Source organism: Lucilia cuprina, chromosome 3, assembly GCF_022045245.1.
Source record: "Lucilia cuprina isolate Lc7/37 chromosome 3, ASM2204524v1, whole genome shotgun sequence".
Taxonomy (NCBI): domain Eukaryota; kingdom Metazoa; phylum Arthropoda; class Insecta; order Diptera; family Calliphoridae; genus Lucilia; species Lucilia cuprina.
Window position 1 is genome coordinate 42,663,222 of NC_060951.1, and position 19,671 is coordinate 42,682,892.

A 19,671-nucleotide genomic window follows, 5' to 3' on the forward strand; every position below is an offset into this window, starting at 1 on the left:
GTATATGCAGAATAATATGTAATAAATATTCTGAATTATCTGAAATTCAATTACTGTCTAAAAAACATAGACAAAATTCCAACTAGCAAACATGTTGCAAAATAATTGTTTTAACATAGAAAACTATGAATTTTTAGCCCAATTAGTAAACTGTTATGTTATCATGTTTACTGTAACAACATGTTGCTAAGTCATCCGTCTATAGTAAGTATGTGTCTACAAATTTATAAAACATTGAGAAACGTCATCCAGCAACATGTTGCATAATTTAAATTTTATTTAAAAAAAGATGTTGAAAAATTTATAAACATGGAATAAACATGCTGCTGAAACTTACATTACCATGATGTCATTAACAAACATGTTTCATCTAGTGTTGTAACATAAAATTTTATTACAGATACATATTTTAATTTTGTTAAAACTAACAAAGTGTCTTTATATACTTTATAATATACTCAAGTTCAGCAACATATTGCTGATGATAAAACATTTAAAATTGCATAAGGGCATAAAAAAATTGAAACATTTTTACAATTTAATTAAACGCTATTAGACCAAAAAATAATATATTATTTAATATATTCACTTATTCAGTGTTAACTTGATTAGCAACATGTTTCGTCAACATAAAATATGACTATAAAAAAAGCTATCAAAATACAACTGCAGCTTGCTGCAGGCGTAAAAATTGAGATGTTCTGATAAGAAAATAATATTTGATTTGCAACATGTATAACAAGCACTTATTTCTTATTTAAACTAATATTGGAAACATTGACAAGAGTTTAAGAATGCAACTGCAACATATTACAAGATCACTAAACTTATACTCGTTGTTTCAATTGACTAAGATTTCTACATTTCTTCAAGGAAATTTACCTTAGCCCCTATGTAAACTAATTACATTCAGCTTCCGCCTGCACCACTATATAATCTCTATCAAAAACCATCTTTCAACAGAATTAGTTCCCCTAAAAATACAATAACTTATTAAAATAATTTTAAGATCTTACAAATAACATGTCTTAGTTAATTACCCACCATTTGAGTATAAAAATCCTTAAGGATACCAATCTATTAAATATGCTCATAGAAAATAAACAAAAGCAAAAAATATATATTCTAAGAAAAGTAATTGCAAGTGGCATGTTAAACAAAGGCTTTTACAGTTTTATATATGTACAGCACATTTTGCTAAATGAGACAGGCGGTGAATAGGAGAAAAACAAAGATAAGGCAACAAAAAAGTCTATGTTAAAAGAAATATGAATAGTGAACATGAACAAGTAAGCAAGTGTTAAGTACAGTAGGTCTAAGGATAGGAATATCTGAAGAATAAATTTTCTAAAAAAAGAAATTAAAGCTTTATATTTTACATGTTTTAGAAACGAAATTTTACTAGTTGTCAAGGGTTAAATCTTAAATAACACAATTAATGTAGAAAACTTGTATAAATAACATTTTGAGTTTAAGAAATTTAATATTTTTTTAATATTAAAAACAAATTAAGAATTAATTTTTTTTTTTTGGATTTTTGCCCACTGTGCCCTGATTAATTTCTTGTTATTTTTCTTTTCTATTAAAATGGCTGTTTTCTTTTCTTACTTGTATGCTTGCTGCCTTTTGTGACGACATTATATTGAGCTTTTCTTCTCATCTTGGTTTCTTTACAAAATCATTTTCATCGTCATCACCCAGGATCATAACAGCTCGACAACTAACATCTTAAGTATTGTTAGTTTTCATATCTTTCATATAAGAAAAAAAAAAAAATACCAACATACGTTTATACATATAATTTTTTTTCGCTTTCTTTATTAAAACTAAATACAGGTGAATCCCTTTAAGCTTTTTGTATGTTTTAAGGAGCAAAAATTAAAAAAGCAACTAAACTAAAGTATATTAGTCTATACAATATGAGGGCTTTTGTCTGTGTTTAATGTACATAACCTAAAAAGAAAACAACAAACTAAAACAAGTCAGAGCTTAATACCAGCATTTTCCTCACCTCTTTATAAACATTGCTTGATTTAGTTCACATTTTTTGCCAGTATATTACAGTCATCACTTGCTTACCGTTTAAAGAAAAAAAGTTTTATTTTTATCATATTGCTTAAGTTATACGTATGCATATCAGGCATAAAACTCAATCATTGATTTTTTTACATATCAAAACATTTTCGAAACTCTGCTTATGCTCGATTTTGCTGAGCTTTTGTTAAAAGTATGAAGAGGAAATATGTGTGTGCGCTCCTTAAGATATGCTATATAGAATTTAATTTGCTATATTACAAAAACAAGCATACAAACGCTTACATAAGGGAAACATGTGAGAGTGTTTGTGTTTTTTAAAGATAATCATATTCAGTCAGGTTGACTGGCGTCTGTATTATGTTTTTCTCTTTCTCCTTTATGTTTTTTAGAGCAATAAAAAGCGTATGCAGACTTATATTTACTTAACTCTATAAAGAGTTTACCTAGAGCAGTGTATGCTCACCTTATTTCTAAACTTTCTAAACTATAGTATTTACCTAACTAGGAGTTTTTTTATATATACGAAAAAGGGTTAATGTACTTTCAATCTAAGTTTGTTCTAAAAATACACATGTGCTCATCATATAATCTAAGATTTTGTTTTTGTGATTTTATTTTATTACTTATCGAGTTGTGAATATAGATTTTTAGTTATATTTTTAGTTGAACTTTGAACAGTTTAAAAAGTTCATAATTTTATGTAGAAAAATTAAAAATAAAGTTTTATGAAGATAAAAATATATGTATAAGTTTTTAGGATGTTTAGCAGACAAAATTATTTAAGCAGCGAAAGATAATACAAAAGTATTGACAAGGTTATGGTTTTAGTGTAGTTGTAAATGAAAATAATTTATAGTTTTACTTAAGGTGTTTGCAAAAAGATTTAATTAAATTTAGGGTTAAACGATGAAATCTGTTAATGGTGTTTTTAATTAGGAAAAAAATTTTGAAAATAAGGAAATATGAAGCTTACTTTAAAGGATTTGCTTAATACTTATAGCAAATTACTGAATCAAAAGTATATCTTCAAAATATTCCTAATATTGTTGATTTTTCAATCCTAATGTTTTATAAACAACAATAAATATTATAACTAATATTATTCCCAAAACAACAAATATGACAAAATTAAATGGATAAGGTTTTCAAAATGTGCTTGACCTTTTTACTAAAGATCAGTAATTAAATTTTGTAGACAAAAATTTGTACATAAATTTAAATTTTCCTACAAAAATGACATTTTACAATTTTACGATGAACTTTTTTTTACGTATGTGTAATATTAATTCTACAAACATTTAATATCAATTATACGTCATGGTAAGAGAGCTCTCTAGAGTACTTGTATAGAAAACAAATTGTGATTTTTATTTCAAAGTGGGTACTAAAAACATGATATATTTTTATTAAATTAAAAACTTATACATACACATACATACATATATTGTTTAAGGACACTTAAGAGTTTTAAAGGTTGTAGACATAATAGAATTTAAAGAAATTTTAAATAAAAAAGAAATAAAATAAAAGCAGACAGATAAATTGCAACATGTAGACAAAGATAGACACATGTCTGCATTTAAAGATATATTATCGAATAAAAAAACACATGTTATGTAGACAAAAGGATGAATACAAATACTAAAAAGAAAGTAAATAAAAAATGGACAGAAGTTGTAGTAAATTCTTTGCTACTAACATGAAAATTATTGAATGTTTATTTTATATAAACAAAAGACAAGAAATCAGCAACAAATATTTTGAGTCAGCAAATAAACTTAACTAGATTAAATGCTTACAGCTTAGTTTCCAATTATTAATTTATTAAAAATACCACTTAATGTTTTCCCCTGAATTATAAATCCCTTTCAAAAACTTTATCTACATACAATGAAAACAGCAACAACAAAACACTTCCGCTGACCTAAATATCTGCAGTTTATAATCAAAAAAATAAAAAAAAATATATATCATACAAATTTTAAAAAAACCTTTTTCACAAATAAATTTAAATTTATTATACAGTTTAATGAACAAAACAAGTCCACAATATTGAACTAAAAAACTATTTTTTTAAATTAAAAAAAAAAAAACAACAATGACGACGACGAACAAAAAAAATCATAAATATTTTTAGCTTTGGTTCGAAAGTTATTTTAAGTCCACTTAAAGCTTAAATAACTAACTCTCCACAACAACCTATGAAAATATTTTTGTTGTTTTTCCACATGCAAAAATAACCAACCAAAAAAACCGAAAAAATTTTGTGTATATATAGTATATTTTTCCACTTAACCTGATTTTGTAACAATCTAAAAATAAACAGCATACGGGGAAAAAACAATATCAAAAAACAACTACTACTACCCACTACATACACGTAAAACTATAACAAATAATATTGAAAAAAACTATATATGAAAAAGTGAAAAAAGTTGTAGAAAAAAAAACTTCATAATAAAAATTGCAAAATTTAATAACAACTCAACAATGTTGAGTACTTTTAACCCAAAACAAGAAGCAACACAACACAAACACTATGGAAAAAATCCAAAAAAATGGCAACATATACAAGTACTGGCTACAAATAAATTAGAAAAATATTTAAAAAATAAAAAAAAAATACACACAACAACACATGAAACATTCAAAACATGGCAGCACAAACACTTGCAACATATTTTTTGTTACTGCAAAAGTGTTAGCAGTAGTAGTGGTGGTAGTATAATACATCTAACTAAACCTAGACAAAATACCACAACCTATAACAGCATGTTGAAAGTTTAGCTGAAAAAAAGAACTACTACAACAAAATGCTGAACTGAATATACATATATTTCTTTTTTCACGATACTTGGTACCCAAAAACACTTAAACTAAACATAACTCTAGTAGTTCAACATTTCGGTATGTGTGTAAGAGAAAGAGTTTTATATATGTACATATATAACAGAAGACAAAGAGTTAGAGTGAGGTATACATTTACACTGAAGGTGTATAGTAACAAAAGGAAGTAAAACATAGAGGATCACAAAATATGTACTATCCCCCCAAAAAAATAAAACCAAAATTGTCCACCTCTATATAGTTCTATGAGTTTACATGTGGTGTATTGTAGTGAAATAAGATGAAGAACCAACAATTTAATAAAACTCTATAACATACAAACATATGACAACAGCATGTACATTGTACAAGTACTTGCAGTAGTTAGTTAAAGCAAAAGAGTGCCATGTTACGACCATGACCAACACTCATGTCAACGTGGTCGTCATGGGCCACATGCCAACAACAGCTCAGCTAGTAAGAATAACAAAATAAAACGATAAATACATATGTGTACAACAATGGCAGTTGAAATGCAGGAAAATAAGTTAGCATTTGGAGGAATACAAATGGAACTACTCAGAAATAAAATCCATAATTTTGAAACCTTAAGCTATGATAAATCTTTTTCAATGTAAAGTCTATGTAATTAAGCATTTAAGTGAAAATATATTTTCCCTTTTAAGTGAAAATCGTTTCTTGATTTGATACAAAAAAAAACTTTTTAACAAAAATCTAAAAAAAATATATTTACTATATTATATTTTAAAGTTTTACTAAACGTTTTTTTTTTAAAAACTTTTTTATACTTCTAAGTAAAAATCCCTTTAAAGTTAAAAAAACTTTTTAGTTAAAAGCTTTTAAAGTTTTTAGTATTTTTTCTGATTTTTACTAAAAATAATGTTTAAGCTTTTTAGTAACAAGCTTTTTAAACTTTTCAGTAAAAAGCTTTTTATTAGAAAGGCTTTTTAAGCTTTTCAGTAAAAAAGGCATCTTTGAAGGTTTTTAATTTAAATTATGTTAAAAAAAGAGAAAAATTATTTAAAAGCTTATTTAAAGCTTGTAAGTAAACAAAATTAACGTCTTTAAGTGAAAATATTTTTTTAGCTTTTAAGTAAAATTGAGATTTTCATAGTTTTTAATAGAATATTTTATAAAAGCTTTTTCAATATATTCTTATCTTTATGACCTTTAAAATGTTTAACAAAAACTTTCTTTAATCCAACAATTTTATAAAGTTTGAATGTGTTTACCTCAACCGATTGTAGGAGTCTACGAAATACTATATATACATACATCATCATGAAAACCACTAACATATATTGCAACAAACACACAGACAGACATGTTAAAATACAGGTTCATATTTAAACCCAGTGACTTTTACAGCTGTTGGCCTGTAAATGGCAGCCCAGTGTTACTACTATTTACATGGTTGTATATACATACATACCGACACAACTGTTAAACATAAATTTGTAAACGTTTTCATATATATGTGTAGTGTATTAAATTCTTGGCACATTTGTTATACACAAGTGTTATATTTTATAAATTTTTCTCTATCCTCACTCTCTGTGCTATTTTATTATTCTTTTTATTATTTTGGTTTTGGTATAGTTGGCTTTTAGGCGCGACAAAAATTGTTTTCATATACAATTATATACAAAACATAAGGGAATTGTTTTACAAACCCATATAAAAACTCGGAACGAAAAAAATAGTATAATATTTGTTGTCTACTATTAGGGGAAATTATAGTGCAATAGTAGGGTAAAACATTAATTTTATTTTTATATGAATTATGGGGATACAACTACAATTCCTATAGAACATAGTTTATTTTGTAATTTTTATGTCTCCTAAGGGAATTTTGTTTGTCATAAAAAGAAAAATAATAAATTTATTTTTTTGGGAAAATATTGTAAAGCTAAAGTGTTAAACAATTGTAAAATAATTTAAAGAAATTTATTTTAATTAAATACGAATATAAATAATTTATTATAATATTAAGAAACACCAACAGCTGTTTGATGCTAGCAACAAATTCCTTTTCATTGGTATTAAATAAAAAAAATATATAGTATATTTTTCATTTAAAATATTTATTGCTTTCCTATAGCAAATAACAAATTTGTCTATGTAAATGTTTTATAAAACAAAATTTCTCTTTTGTTGCCAAAAACCACATGTTCAACTCTGATTATTTTGCGGTTTTGTAACCAATATATTTTCTCGATTTCATTTGATAAGATAATAAATTAATTAAACACACTTATTTTAAGATTATTCCTAGTTTTAGATTTTAGTAAAATTACAAAAAAAATGCAACAACTACAATAATTTTAAAATTTTAAACCATAAAATATAATAAATATAATTGTGTTGTTTTTGAATAATAATTTTAAAATACGATTTTTCTAAATGAAATCCTTAAAGTATTTGCTGCAGACCAATGTCTATGTAGTAGTATATATGTATTTGTATTTAAAAGGAAGTCTATTACATATTGGTATTTTAATGTAAATTACTTAAGGAATTTTATAAACAAATAATCTATACTTTTAATATATGCAAGTTTTGCAAAACCACATGTTTTTACAATGAACATGTTCATGAACATTTTGCTTAATTTTGCATTGTAAATTAGTAATAAAATTTTTGAACATAATTTCCGGTTCAATAACATGCACATGTACAAATATATATAAACACAGATACATACATATATATAAATATATTTGCATTATACTTCTGTACAAAATTCCTGCAGGTCTGCAGGAATTGTCTGCAATTGGCTCTTCGTATAAGCAATTAGTTATTAAAAATTGTTCTTTGTCGTTCGAATAGTTTTTTTCAAAAAGCTCTTTTGATAAATAAGTATATTTAAAACCAAAAAAATTTTTTATTAATTTTTGCCAAATCTGGGTTTTGAAAGCTTTTTATTGAAAATGCTTTCGATAACAAAGCTTTCCGTCCAAAGATTTTTTAGTGTAGTTATTTAAAATATATTTCGAACCTTTTTGTGCTAAAAGCTTTATTGCAAAAAAAAATTATATTAAAAAAAAAGAGTTTTGTAGTGTGCTAAAAGAACAATTGGCCTCTTTACTTGATCTGAAATTTTTAAGAAAACATTTGTGGAAAAACTTTTCCTAAAATTGTGACTCCTTATACAACTGCAGGGAACATAAACCTACACAAACAATAATTATATAACTGCACTTTTACTTGCACATACTACATACTGTTACACTTTTACTAATTTATTATATAAATATTACATACATATAAACACAAGACATTATTAAATGTATTTGTTTAGTATTGTACAGATGACTTAATTTATGGAAATTTTGTTAATAGAAAAAACAAATAAACAAACAACAACAACAACAAGAACAACTATTAAAGTTTTATGTTTCCACATTGTTATTTATTACTTAAATGTTTGTTATTATAAAATTTAAATTAATTTACTATAAAATTTATTAATATGACAGCAATTTTAATTAAATTTTCTTTTTACTTAATAATAAACAACATTATCATTTCTCTCTGGTGTTTAATAGGATATATGTATGTTTATTAAACTAAAAGTATACTTTCACTACCCCCTTTAGTTATGCTTTATTAATTTTTTATTAATGCTATTATTTATAATTAAATGTTTATAATATCATTAGTTTATTAATAAAATACATATAGACAAATTTCAATTAACACTTTTTTTCATTATAAACACTTACCTTGTGAACAATCTGGTCCTGTCCAATGTCTTTCACAAACACATTGACCTGTCTCTAAATCGTATGTACCATGCTCTGAGCATCCGGGTAAACATTGATAAACTTGCTGATCAATGGTACCACAATCTTCACCCTGCCAGCCAGCCTTACAATAACATTGACCAGCCACACAGGTGCCATGACTCGAACACAAGGGGTCTAAACAATCATCTATATTTATGGTTAAAAAAAGGGAAAATAGGAGAAGAAGAAAGAAAAACAAAAGGATATGAAAAAGTGTTTAAGTGTTAGTTGAGTATGTTAGTATGAGAGTAGAACATTAGCATGTTAGACACGTTTTAGTATAAAAAAAATGGTCATTAAAATATATTGTTGGTTGGGGAGTTTTAAACACAAACAAACAAAAATGAACGCTTTTGTCCATTGAAAGAAGTTAAACTTGTTTAAGAATTGTTAATGGCCATATGTTTTTGATAAAAGTTTTTTGCTGTCGTCGTTAAGAAACATTTAACATCCTTGTAATAACAAGTTGGCAAAAAAGCAGAACAGAGTAAAACAGCAAGAAATACAAAACTTTATTGCAATAAAAACATATATACAAACAAACAAAAATTTTGGCTTAAGGAAAGGGTAGTGAGAATATTATTTCAAACTTATTTATATTAAATCAAAACGAATTAAAAATTCCCTAAATGAAAAGTTTATAAACATGTTTGTAAACAAAATTTAAATTTTTTTTTTGAAAATTTTTAAAAATATCTTATTAACTTTTATATTCTAGTTAATTTGAAAAAGACATGCTTGTTTATATACATGTTGCAGAAATATTATTAGTTACAGCTCATAATTCTTTAAATGTTGAAATTTCACTTCATAGCATGACTGTTATACGAAATGTTATTTGCTTAAACATGCTTTAGAAAAAATTTGAGTTAAATTGATTGAAAGAAATGTTTATAAACACTTTGTTTGCAACAATAACAACAAAACAAATATCAAAAATTTTAATATATTTTAATTAAAATAATCTACTAAATGGATTATAATTATAATCTGTAAGCTATAAAAACTTATGCCGATGTTTCTAAACATGTTGCTAATATAGCAAAATTTTCATTTGCTTACATTGTTTCAACAAATGTTTGTATTTTTAAAGGGGCTTTAACAAATTCAATAATGTTTCTAAACATGTTGTTATCATAATCGCATTCTTGTTTGGTATAAACATAGTTTAAAGTTCATTAAAACAATTAAAATCATTTTGTTCTAAATGGAAACATGTTGCTACACATTATATTAGGGATAAGCTTTAATGTAAATTGCATTTATTTCAAATATCATCCGTATTTAATAAATTTAATTTTTTTAAATATTTTGCAACTAATTGTTATTTTTAATCTTGCCTTAACGACTCTGTTTTTAGTCTGATATGCTTAATATAGACCAACAAAAGTTTACAGATTTATTTGCTACTGCAATAGCTTTGGGATAAAACCCGTAACATTTGGCGAAAATAAATATATGAAAAACAAAAATGTTTACTTCCTTCAATGTTTATTTACAAATCATTTAAATGTATAAAATAAACCTCGTCCATATATGTACTATGTATTTATTTTTATCCTTTAACCAAAATGAAAAAACAAAATAAATACTTACGTTGATCACAAAAAGGTCCCTTCCAGCCACGTTCACAATGGCATTCACCTTCAATGCAACGACCATGACTCGAACAATTTGGTACTTCACATTCACCTACAGGTATATCACATTCCGAACCCTTCCAACCCTCCTCACAATGACACACACCACCGCCGTAGTGACCATGAGCTGAGCATAAAACTGGACAGACGCCTGTAAAAACACATACACAAAGGAAAAGTTAAATCATGAGAAAAGAAAATAGCAAGCAAGGATTTTGTAGTTTATGTATTTGTTTTTTCTTTTTTTTAATTTTTTGTGAATCGTAATACAAAGAGTGTAAAAAATTTGAGTTTGTGTAAGTTTTTTTTGTGTGATATGTTGTTATAAGAAAATTGTTGAAAACAACATTGTTTGTTTTTGTGTTTTGCACTCTTTTTATATTTATTTTCTTAAAGTTTTTTCTCTTTTTTTTTGGTTCAAGGCACCAGGAGCATTAAAAGAAAAACTTACAGGTGACGATGACAGGTTTTGTTTATTTTCGATTTTTTTTCTTTTGTTATTGTTACTATTACTTGGGTAACAACAAAAAAGAGTTAAAAGAAGGTGATAAATAATGACTTTAAATTTCATTACTTAAAGTAAATAAAGGAAATAAAAAGTAGATAAAAACAACACAAACAAATCCTGACGACGCCATAAGATATGCTTTAGAAAATTGAAATTTAGCATTTATTTAAAAAGTTGATAATAAAAGCAATGATTTTTTTTAATAATTTAAGAATAAGTGTAAAATTTAAAATAATTAAGTAAATGTGGGTTTCTATTTTTCTATTTCGTTTTCTTTTATACTCACTTTTTGAACAATCTGAACCTTGATAGCCATCAATACAATCACATTTGCCCAAATAACAACTACCACGACCGGAGCAATCATTGGGACAAGTGGTGCTAACGCCTTCTGCCTCCTCCACAATTAAAGTGGCCGAGTGTGAGACTAATTCATCATTGTAAACCGAAATAAACCAAAGACCAGTATCTAAATATTGCAACAGCGAAACATTCACCATCATAGTATCCATATCTAAGGCTGGCAAACCACCATCCATGCCAGCCGCTGAACGTTTTCTACGTCTTTGTTGCTGTTGTTGCTGGCGATATCTTATATGTTTGGCGGTATCTAAGGGTGTTTCAATATCTCCTGTATATTCAAATGATGAATCCACTGAATCATTATCCTCATTATCCACATCCTCTTCATCATCGTCGCCCTCAGCGGCTTCAATATCATCCATATCGTCGTTATTATTGTTATCATTGTCCATGTCATTAAAGTAATGTCGCGTCGCCATGTAGGCCATATCGTTGGCAGACAAACGTTGCAATTGCTCGGCAGACATATCGAGTAATATATCACCAGTATCTTCCATATTTTTGCGACGATATTGAGTGTCATTAGCAATGACACTGCGTCTATGCCTTAAATGACTGTCCAAACGACCACCTTTAATAAATTCAACAAAATCGTATTGTGTTACCGATGGTGCAACATTGCGTCGCGAATAAACAGCAAAGTTGGCACCCCACGGCAATGTAAAATTGAAGCGCACAAAGGCGGGATGTTTATTACGGAATTCCAAAGTCCAGAATTGATAAGCTGGTATATTGGCATGATACAGTTCATTGAAATCCTTTAGTTCGACAACTTGTGGCCACTTAAGCAACGGCTGATGATGATGATTCAATTGCTGTTGTTGCTGTGCCGTATACGATTGGTCCTGCAGATGGGAGGTGGCATCTTGACCCATTAGACCAGCACCCATACCCATGCCTATGCCACCACTACCGCCAATGTTTGTATTAATGCCCAAATTCAATTGTTGATTAATGGTATGTGGCTGTTGTTGTTGCAACAACAGCTGCTGTTGATGTTGCAATTGCAAAGAGGGTGCCAAATTTTGAAAACCACCACCGCCACCATTAGTACTGGAACTGTGATCCGAGGTACTGGTTTGTATTGATTCTTCTGTTGGGTATGCTGTGGGTTGTAAACTATTGCCATTAAGTAGATTTGTTTTTGTATTGCCATGTAAATCATGTGGTTGCGACTTAACATCTTGGACTAGGATGCAATTTGTTGTATCCATGTTGGGTTTCATAGAGCTTACAGCTGCAAATAAAAAGAGTAGAAAAAAAGAACAAAATTACATTTTTTGCAGAGTTAACATATTTAAAAATCTTAAATCATATAGCAAAACTTAAAACAAAACACCATCAGTGGCAGCAGCAGTGGTACCATAAAAATTGCTTATCAGTAGAAAATATTATTAACATATGCTAATGGCTTTTTCTCTCACATGAGCACAGACAAAAGTGACTGTCTGCTTATGTATGTATGTGTGAGTGTATGTGGAATCAAAGTATAGTTATTGCCTTTTGAATAACCATAGCAAATTTTCAGGCTCATAAATCATGATAGTAAAGTAAAATACAGAATATGGTAGCAACTCTAAAATGTGTTAAGTTAAGCTAAAAAGTATGTAGTAAAACGTGCACTTAAAATGCGCCAAAATGTAGGCAATACTTATTTTTTGGTTTTATTTCAACACAAATTTTTTGCCAACTTTGCCAATAAATGTTAAAGACATTCAATGCTAAATGATGGCCGCAAAAATGTTTAAGCAATAGTTTTTTTTTTTTGGTTTCTAGCTTTTCTGCTGTTTCTTTCGCTTTTTTTCTTCTATACAAATCAAGCACGTATTGTGAATTTGGCCATCTTATATCTTTTTCACCAAAAAAAAGATCAATAAAAAACTTTTTTATTCTTTTTTCTGTTTATAATCTTTTAAATGTATAGTACTATTACAATAACTAAATGCTGTTGTTTTTTTTTTTTGTTTTTTTTTTTTGTTTTGACTTTCTACATAAATCATAATTTCTCAGTCATGTTTTACAAAGTTATTGATATAAATTTTACAATATTATCGAAAATTTTCTAGTTTTTTTTCTTATTGCTCATTTAGTAAGAGAATGGTTGCAAAAAAAACGAAAGAAATTATATAGAAGGTATTTTATCATTTTCGGTGCGAGCTTTAACATTATGGTACTTTTAACTCCTGTTAGCTGTTGGTGATAACCACTTGTGCCCTTTTTCACCCATAATTTATTAAACTTCTTCTAGTCTTTTGCATAAATAATTTATGATATAGATAAATGTGAGCATTTAGCTAATAAAAATGAAATTTGAATTATTTTCTTTTCTTTTTTTTTCTACGTCATTGACAGGTTTTGGAGAAATGGCCGCAATAACGTACCTTTATCATTTTGAAATAAAACAGAAATTGTTTGGAAAAATAATGGCCTAGAGAGAGAAAAAGTTTTTCTAAATGTTTTTATTTTAAGGCAAAACGAGTTTGAAATAAAAAAAACTGTTAATTTAAAAATTAAATTTTTTAATGTTGCCTAAGAAATGTTGCAAATGATTACTGCTTACTTTAATTAAAACATTTTAAACTTTTAACCTTAAAATGTTACTTCTAAGCAATAAATTAATGAAAAATTTCTTATTATGTATCGACAAGTAGTTTTAAAACTTCATATATTAATATTTACAGGTTTAGGAACATGTTGCTGACAGAAATTGCTTAAAAACTCTATTTTGCAACATGTTGGCAATACAGTTATTTTAACTCTTAGCAAAATTTCCCAATAAAAGTAATTTCAGATACATAAAAAGTTTTTATTGAACTGTATATGTTCAGAAACATCTTAACAAAACAAAATTTTATGTGCATTTACAAATAATAACAAAATGCTGAATTGAAAAAAATTTTTAAGAATTTGTTTTAAATAACTAAAAATCTTATTATAAAACTGTATTCATTAAGATATTTATCGCTTATTTTAGGTTTATTACTCAAAATTTTCATAAAAAATTTGCGTACTACAAACCATAAATAACTTTATTAGGCATTTATGAATATGGGGGGTAAATGTTTCGCTACAAGTTGCTGAAGACAAAAAATAACTTTTTCAAATATTGAAAGCGCTTTTAATAGCAACATTTTGTTATTATCAACACATTCTACTAACCCCTATTAATTTAGGTTTATTACGCACATTTTCCATACGAAATTCCTACAATAAACCATCAATAACTTTCTAAAACATTTATGAATATAGGAATAAGTCTTTATGAAAAAATTTTAATACTTTAAAAGATTATGTTTATCAACATGTTGCAATAATCTTAACTTTAAAAGTTAACCAACTTTATTATAATGTTTGTAATTTATTTCTTTTTACTTGTTTTTTTTTTCAAGAGAAATATATATTAATGTCTTACACATACTTCATGACATACTTCAATAGTTTTTGTGAACACCCCTAAACAGCAAATTATGGGAACCAATTTAAAAAAATAATGGCACATTTCTAATTTAAGTAAAAATGTAATTTTTCACACAAAAATATTTGCAACCCTGCAAAATTTTTTTGCAGTAAAATAATATGTAAACAAATATTTACAAAACAAAAATTGAAAAGCAGCGTAAATAAAGAAACATATTACCAAAAAATCTCGTTAAAAAAATGTTAAAACAACCCTTTCATTTTCTTTATAAGGCAATTGAACTTCGACCTGAGTGAGTACTTATGTGTTTGTAATTTTAACACTTGTTGTGCCAGCATTTTTTTGTAGCAAATGAAATATTTAAACACTTAACCCAGCAGCAACAACACTTAAGTAACGAAAAACCTTCGTTTTTTTTTGTAGAACACAAACAAACATAAACTGCATATGGTGTCCTGACAGGACAATTGTTTTAAGGCGTTGGTTGCTGTTTGTTTGTGTTTTTGGTCCTAAATAAGTGTTAATGTTTATTTACAACAATTTTTTTCTTCAACTTTAGTTTAAGAGAGTAAAATAAACAACCCGCATTATGTATGTAAGTTGTGGTTAAATAGAATCCAAAAAAATGTAATAAAAATCAAATCCTGCACCAAAATAACTCACAAAAAAAAACAGCACAGATTGAAGTTGAAGACATTAAAAGTAAATGAAAAAGCTGTAAAATTTTGCAGTTTTTTACACTTACATACTCAGTTTTTAGCAAAGTTTTTTTTATTATTCTATGGTTTTTAATCTTTTGGGAAAAAATACAAGTTTTAAGAAAAACTGACGCTTTAGGACAACTAAAATAACTTTTAAATATTTATATAGCGTTAAATCTATTAAGGAGTATGGCAGTTTTATATAAAAGGAATCTAGTGTATTCCACCATGTCTTGTTGGTTGTATTCTTTTGTTTGTTTCTTAAGTATATTTGTTTAAGTTTTTTTGTGAAGCTTTTATACTGTCTGCTTTTAACCTTTTCTTTGGGAAATAAGTGAGTTAGAAAGAAAGTTCTTTTTTTATTGTATAGAAGTTAGTTTCTGTATAGTCTTAGGAGTATATTCCATTATAGTCTTTATTTAAGAAAGCATTGTTGTGAGTTGGTTTAAAGAAATACATAGATATAAAAAAGTTTTTTGTTATTTCTTATTGTTTAAAGAACTTAATTTGCTACTAAAAGTCAGAATATATGAAGAATTGGTAAAGAAAATGTGAATTACCAACTAATGTTACCCTTATCAAGTTGTGATTCAAAATTAAGATGAAATTCTATATAATATTGTCAGCAACATGTTGAAAACTCAGAAATTATTTTGCTTTTGGTGACGCTTATTAAAAATGTAAATTATTATTTAAGATATGAATAAAAGTAATATTAAGCAACATTTTGATGTTTCTTAGCAGAGTTGTGAAATTTTTATTTTAAGAATAGAGAGAAATGTATACAAAAAGTTTTGCTTGTTAGAAAGTAATATGTTTCAAAATTACATAAAATACTATGAATTGTTAAAATAATTTAAGTTAAAAGTCAATAATGTATACCATCTTAAGTTAAGTAAAAATGTTGCCTGCAACATGTTGTGAAGTTTACAAAATAATTTTCTTTTAATTACTCATATTAATATTTGTAAATTATATAATTAGCGAACTATTAAGCTGCATACCTTTGATTATAAACAATGTTGCGAAAGTATTATTTAAGACATTGAAAATATAATGCAGTAGATAACACATAGTGCATAAAACAGCAACATTGTTGCTGAATTTAAAAATTTCTTAAATAGCGTTTCTAAACAATGATGCAAGTCATTTATTAAAAAAATTTACTTTAAAAATATTTTAATTAAAATAAAGTTTGCATATTATACAAGGCAAATTGAAATTAGGAAAAAATTCTTAAAAAAGCTGCCAGCAACATGTTGAGAAGTTGAGATTATATATACTAATGGAATTAAAACTAAAAAATTACAATAATGAAAAACAAACATATAGAAACAATGTTGAGCAACAACTCTTGTAATCTTGTGCAACAAATCTTGCTACTACAACACTATAACTAGAAAAAATTTTTATATGAACAATTTCTTTTACATAGAAATATTATGAAACACTGAACATATTTAAAAATATTAGTTTTCTTAAATGTTTCTAAGCTTTCAATGGTAAGCAACATGTTGTAAATCAATAAAATTTGCCTGAACCTTAATTATCTTTACTTTTAATAACCCTAATTTAAATATTTAAAATACTAATTTATAATTCTCTTATAATTCTAACAAATAATTTACATAATTAACTACTTTTTTCCTAAACAAATAAAAATTCTATTTATAGTATTTAGAGAATTTTTTTTTCCAAATTTTAACAATAATTTATTCATTCATTAACTTGGTCAATTTATACAATTTTATGAATGTTCACACTTGAAAAAGCTTTTGAAATTAATTTTCACATAAATTTTAAACAATTTTACAATTTTGCCTTAATTAAAATAACAATTAAAAGCTCATTAAAAATACTATTTATCAGAGAGAAAAAATAACATATTTTTAAAATATCCATATAAAGCAGCAGACTGCAAAAACAAAAACGTTTGAATAAAAATAATAATAAAAAAAACATATTTTCATATAACAATTCATTATGGGAAAATTTTAAATGAAAAAGTACTATAACATAATTATATTAGTCTTAATGATTTTTGTCAATTAAATTTAATTATAAAACATGTTTATATTCATTAAAATGGAAGAATGTGTATGTGTGTGTGTGTTTTCTTTCTATAATTAATAAATATGTTTTAATGTATAAAAAAATAACTATAACGGGAAAACCCCAAAAACAAACAACCCTTCTTTTTTCTTGTTTAAACATATACAAACCACAAACTATAAACCACAATTTTAAAGAAAATGAAGAAATTCCTTTAAAGGCATTTTCTATACAATTTTAAAGACAATCAGATGTTATCATTTAAATTCAGCCCTTTTTTGGGGGGTTTAGTTCCTAAAAGAAAATTTTCCTTTTATTGACATTTACTAACAATTTAATGACACTCCTGTTTGTATTTCAATTTAATGTGTGGCTTCCCTGGAAAATTGTTATAAAAACCACAGCCCTCAAAAATAGAAAAAAAACTTTACTTCCTCTACAAACTCATGCCAAAGCAATTAATAAGGGCTGTTTACCAGAAACTTTCATTAAAAGTTTTTTTCCAGTTCTAACTTAAACAATTATAGATGATCATCGATACAATCAAATGCCCTCGAAAAGTAATCTAAGAAGACCAAAAAAAGAAAACAATTTTCTAGCCAGGTATTAATAGTTTTGGTTTGTTTTTGGGTGCGTGTTACATGTGACACTTTTAATGGTATTTATTTAGAAAATATGTTCTTTGGTCATACTTGAGTAATTAGGGGGACGAAATATGTGTGTATTGGGGATTGACATGAAAGTTTATAGAATTGTAGAAAAACAATAATAATATTTGTACATTAAAACAAATGTGATAAATTCGGCAACATGTGTTTATAGACAATCATCAAAACGTTTTTCTTACGGCAACATAACAATTTTTCTGTTTACATGTAAAAAATAATGTTAAGCTATAAATGTTTCTAAACAATGTTTAGAAAAGTTTAGCTGAAGAATATCAAAATAGAATATATTTTATACTAAAGCTTATTGTGAAGGTGGTTATTTGAATCAGAAGATATGATTTTGTCATAAAAAACAAAAATTGTTTTGGTCGTTCATAAATAATTTGAATGCCAAGTTTTGGATTAACTACTCCATGTTTTCAAAATTAGAGTCTTCTCAAGAAACAATTCCAAAACGTTTTCAAGCACAGGATACCTTAAAATTAGACTTGCAGCTAAACAATGTTTTAAAATTCAAAATATATAAACAAGAATGTTGCGGAACATAAATAAATGAACATTAACAAATTATGTTACTAAAATATATACAAACAATGTTGCATAACAATAAATTCAAACAAAAATGTTTTAAAGATTGTTGCAGAATATTAATTTCTAACTTTCACAAATGATAGTCCAGCCCCAACTATATACTACATATTCTTACTTGTTTTGTCTTATAATCGATTTATAAATCAAATTTCGTATGGAAATTTTGTTTTATAAACGTTTTATAAAATAAAATATTGTTGCTAAACAATGTTTCTAATTTCGAAACATATATAAACAAATAATAACAAAGAAAATTGCAAAATGTATACAAACAATGTTGCAGTAGAATAAATTCAAACAAAAATGTCTTAAAGATTGTTGCAGACATAATTTTCTAACATAAATAACTTCCACAAATGAAATATTCAGTAATTGTTGTTAAAATAAATACAAACAATGTTGCAGAACATTAAATTCAAACATATATATCTGCTGTATTAAGTATAATGAAAAATCCTAAAACAATACCTGAAAAAAATCATGTTAAAGGTAATGAACATTGCATATCTTATAAAAAAACAACTTACAAAATATTTCTTTACATAACTTTGCAAAGATTTCTTATCTCAATAAACATTAATTATCCTCAGAAAAAGATTCACCAAACAATATCTCAAGACCTTTTGTGACTAACCCTCATTAACAAAAACGACGTATTTTCAAACAATAGCATGTAAGTAACAGTGCATGTAGCTGTTAGCTGTGTTTGTACATTTAAACTAATTAGCTTTAAGTGTAATTGAAGAACATCATTAAATGTTATAAAAGATGTATACAACTATCTACTATGTATGTAAGCAACTGTATTGTTAATGAAGTTTTTCATTGTTAGAAAATTTCATTTTCGATTAACATTTTGTCTGTATGTAGTATTAGCAGAGAAACCATTGGTATGTTTGCTTTTAATGTGGCAGTGGCAGGAGAGACTATGTATGTATTGATTTGACCTAAATAAAATTCATTTAGTATATTTTTTGGGAAAAGTTTTGTATGCTTTTACAATATCAATAAAACTGACTTAAAAAAAAAAAAAAAATACAGAAATAATAAAAAATAAA

General features: G+C 26.2%; 1 protein-coding gene across 4 annotated transcripts in view; it reads right to left on the reverse strand.

Moving 5' to 3' along the window:
* Positions 1-19,671, reverse strand: part of LOC111676789 (teneurin-a) — a 311,200-nt gene that overhangs the window by 76,608 nt on the left and 214,921 nt on the right. For 3 of the 4 annotated variants that reach the window (XM_046947537.1, XM_046947536.1, XM_046947539.1), the window contains 3 exons: positions 11,107-12,420; positions 10,269-10,463; positions 8,610-8,819 (listed from right to left, as the gene is read on the reverse strand). In XM_046947537.1, the coding sequence (XP_046803493.1) occupies positions 8,610-8,819; positions 10,269-10,463; positions 11,107-12,420 (1,719 nt within the window). The remainder of the gene's footprint in view (positions 1-8,609; positions 8,820-10,268; positions 10,464-11,106; positions 12,421-19,671) is intronic. The other variant, XM_046947538.1, reaches the window with a different exon arrangement.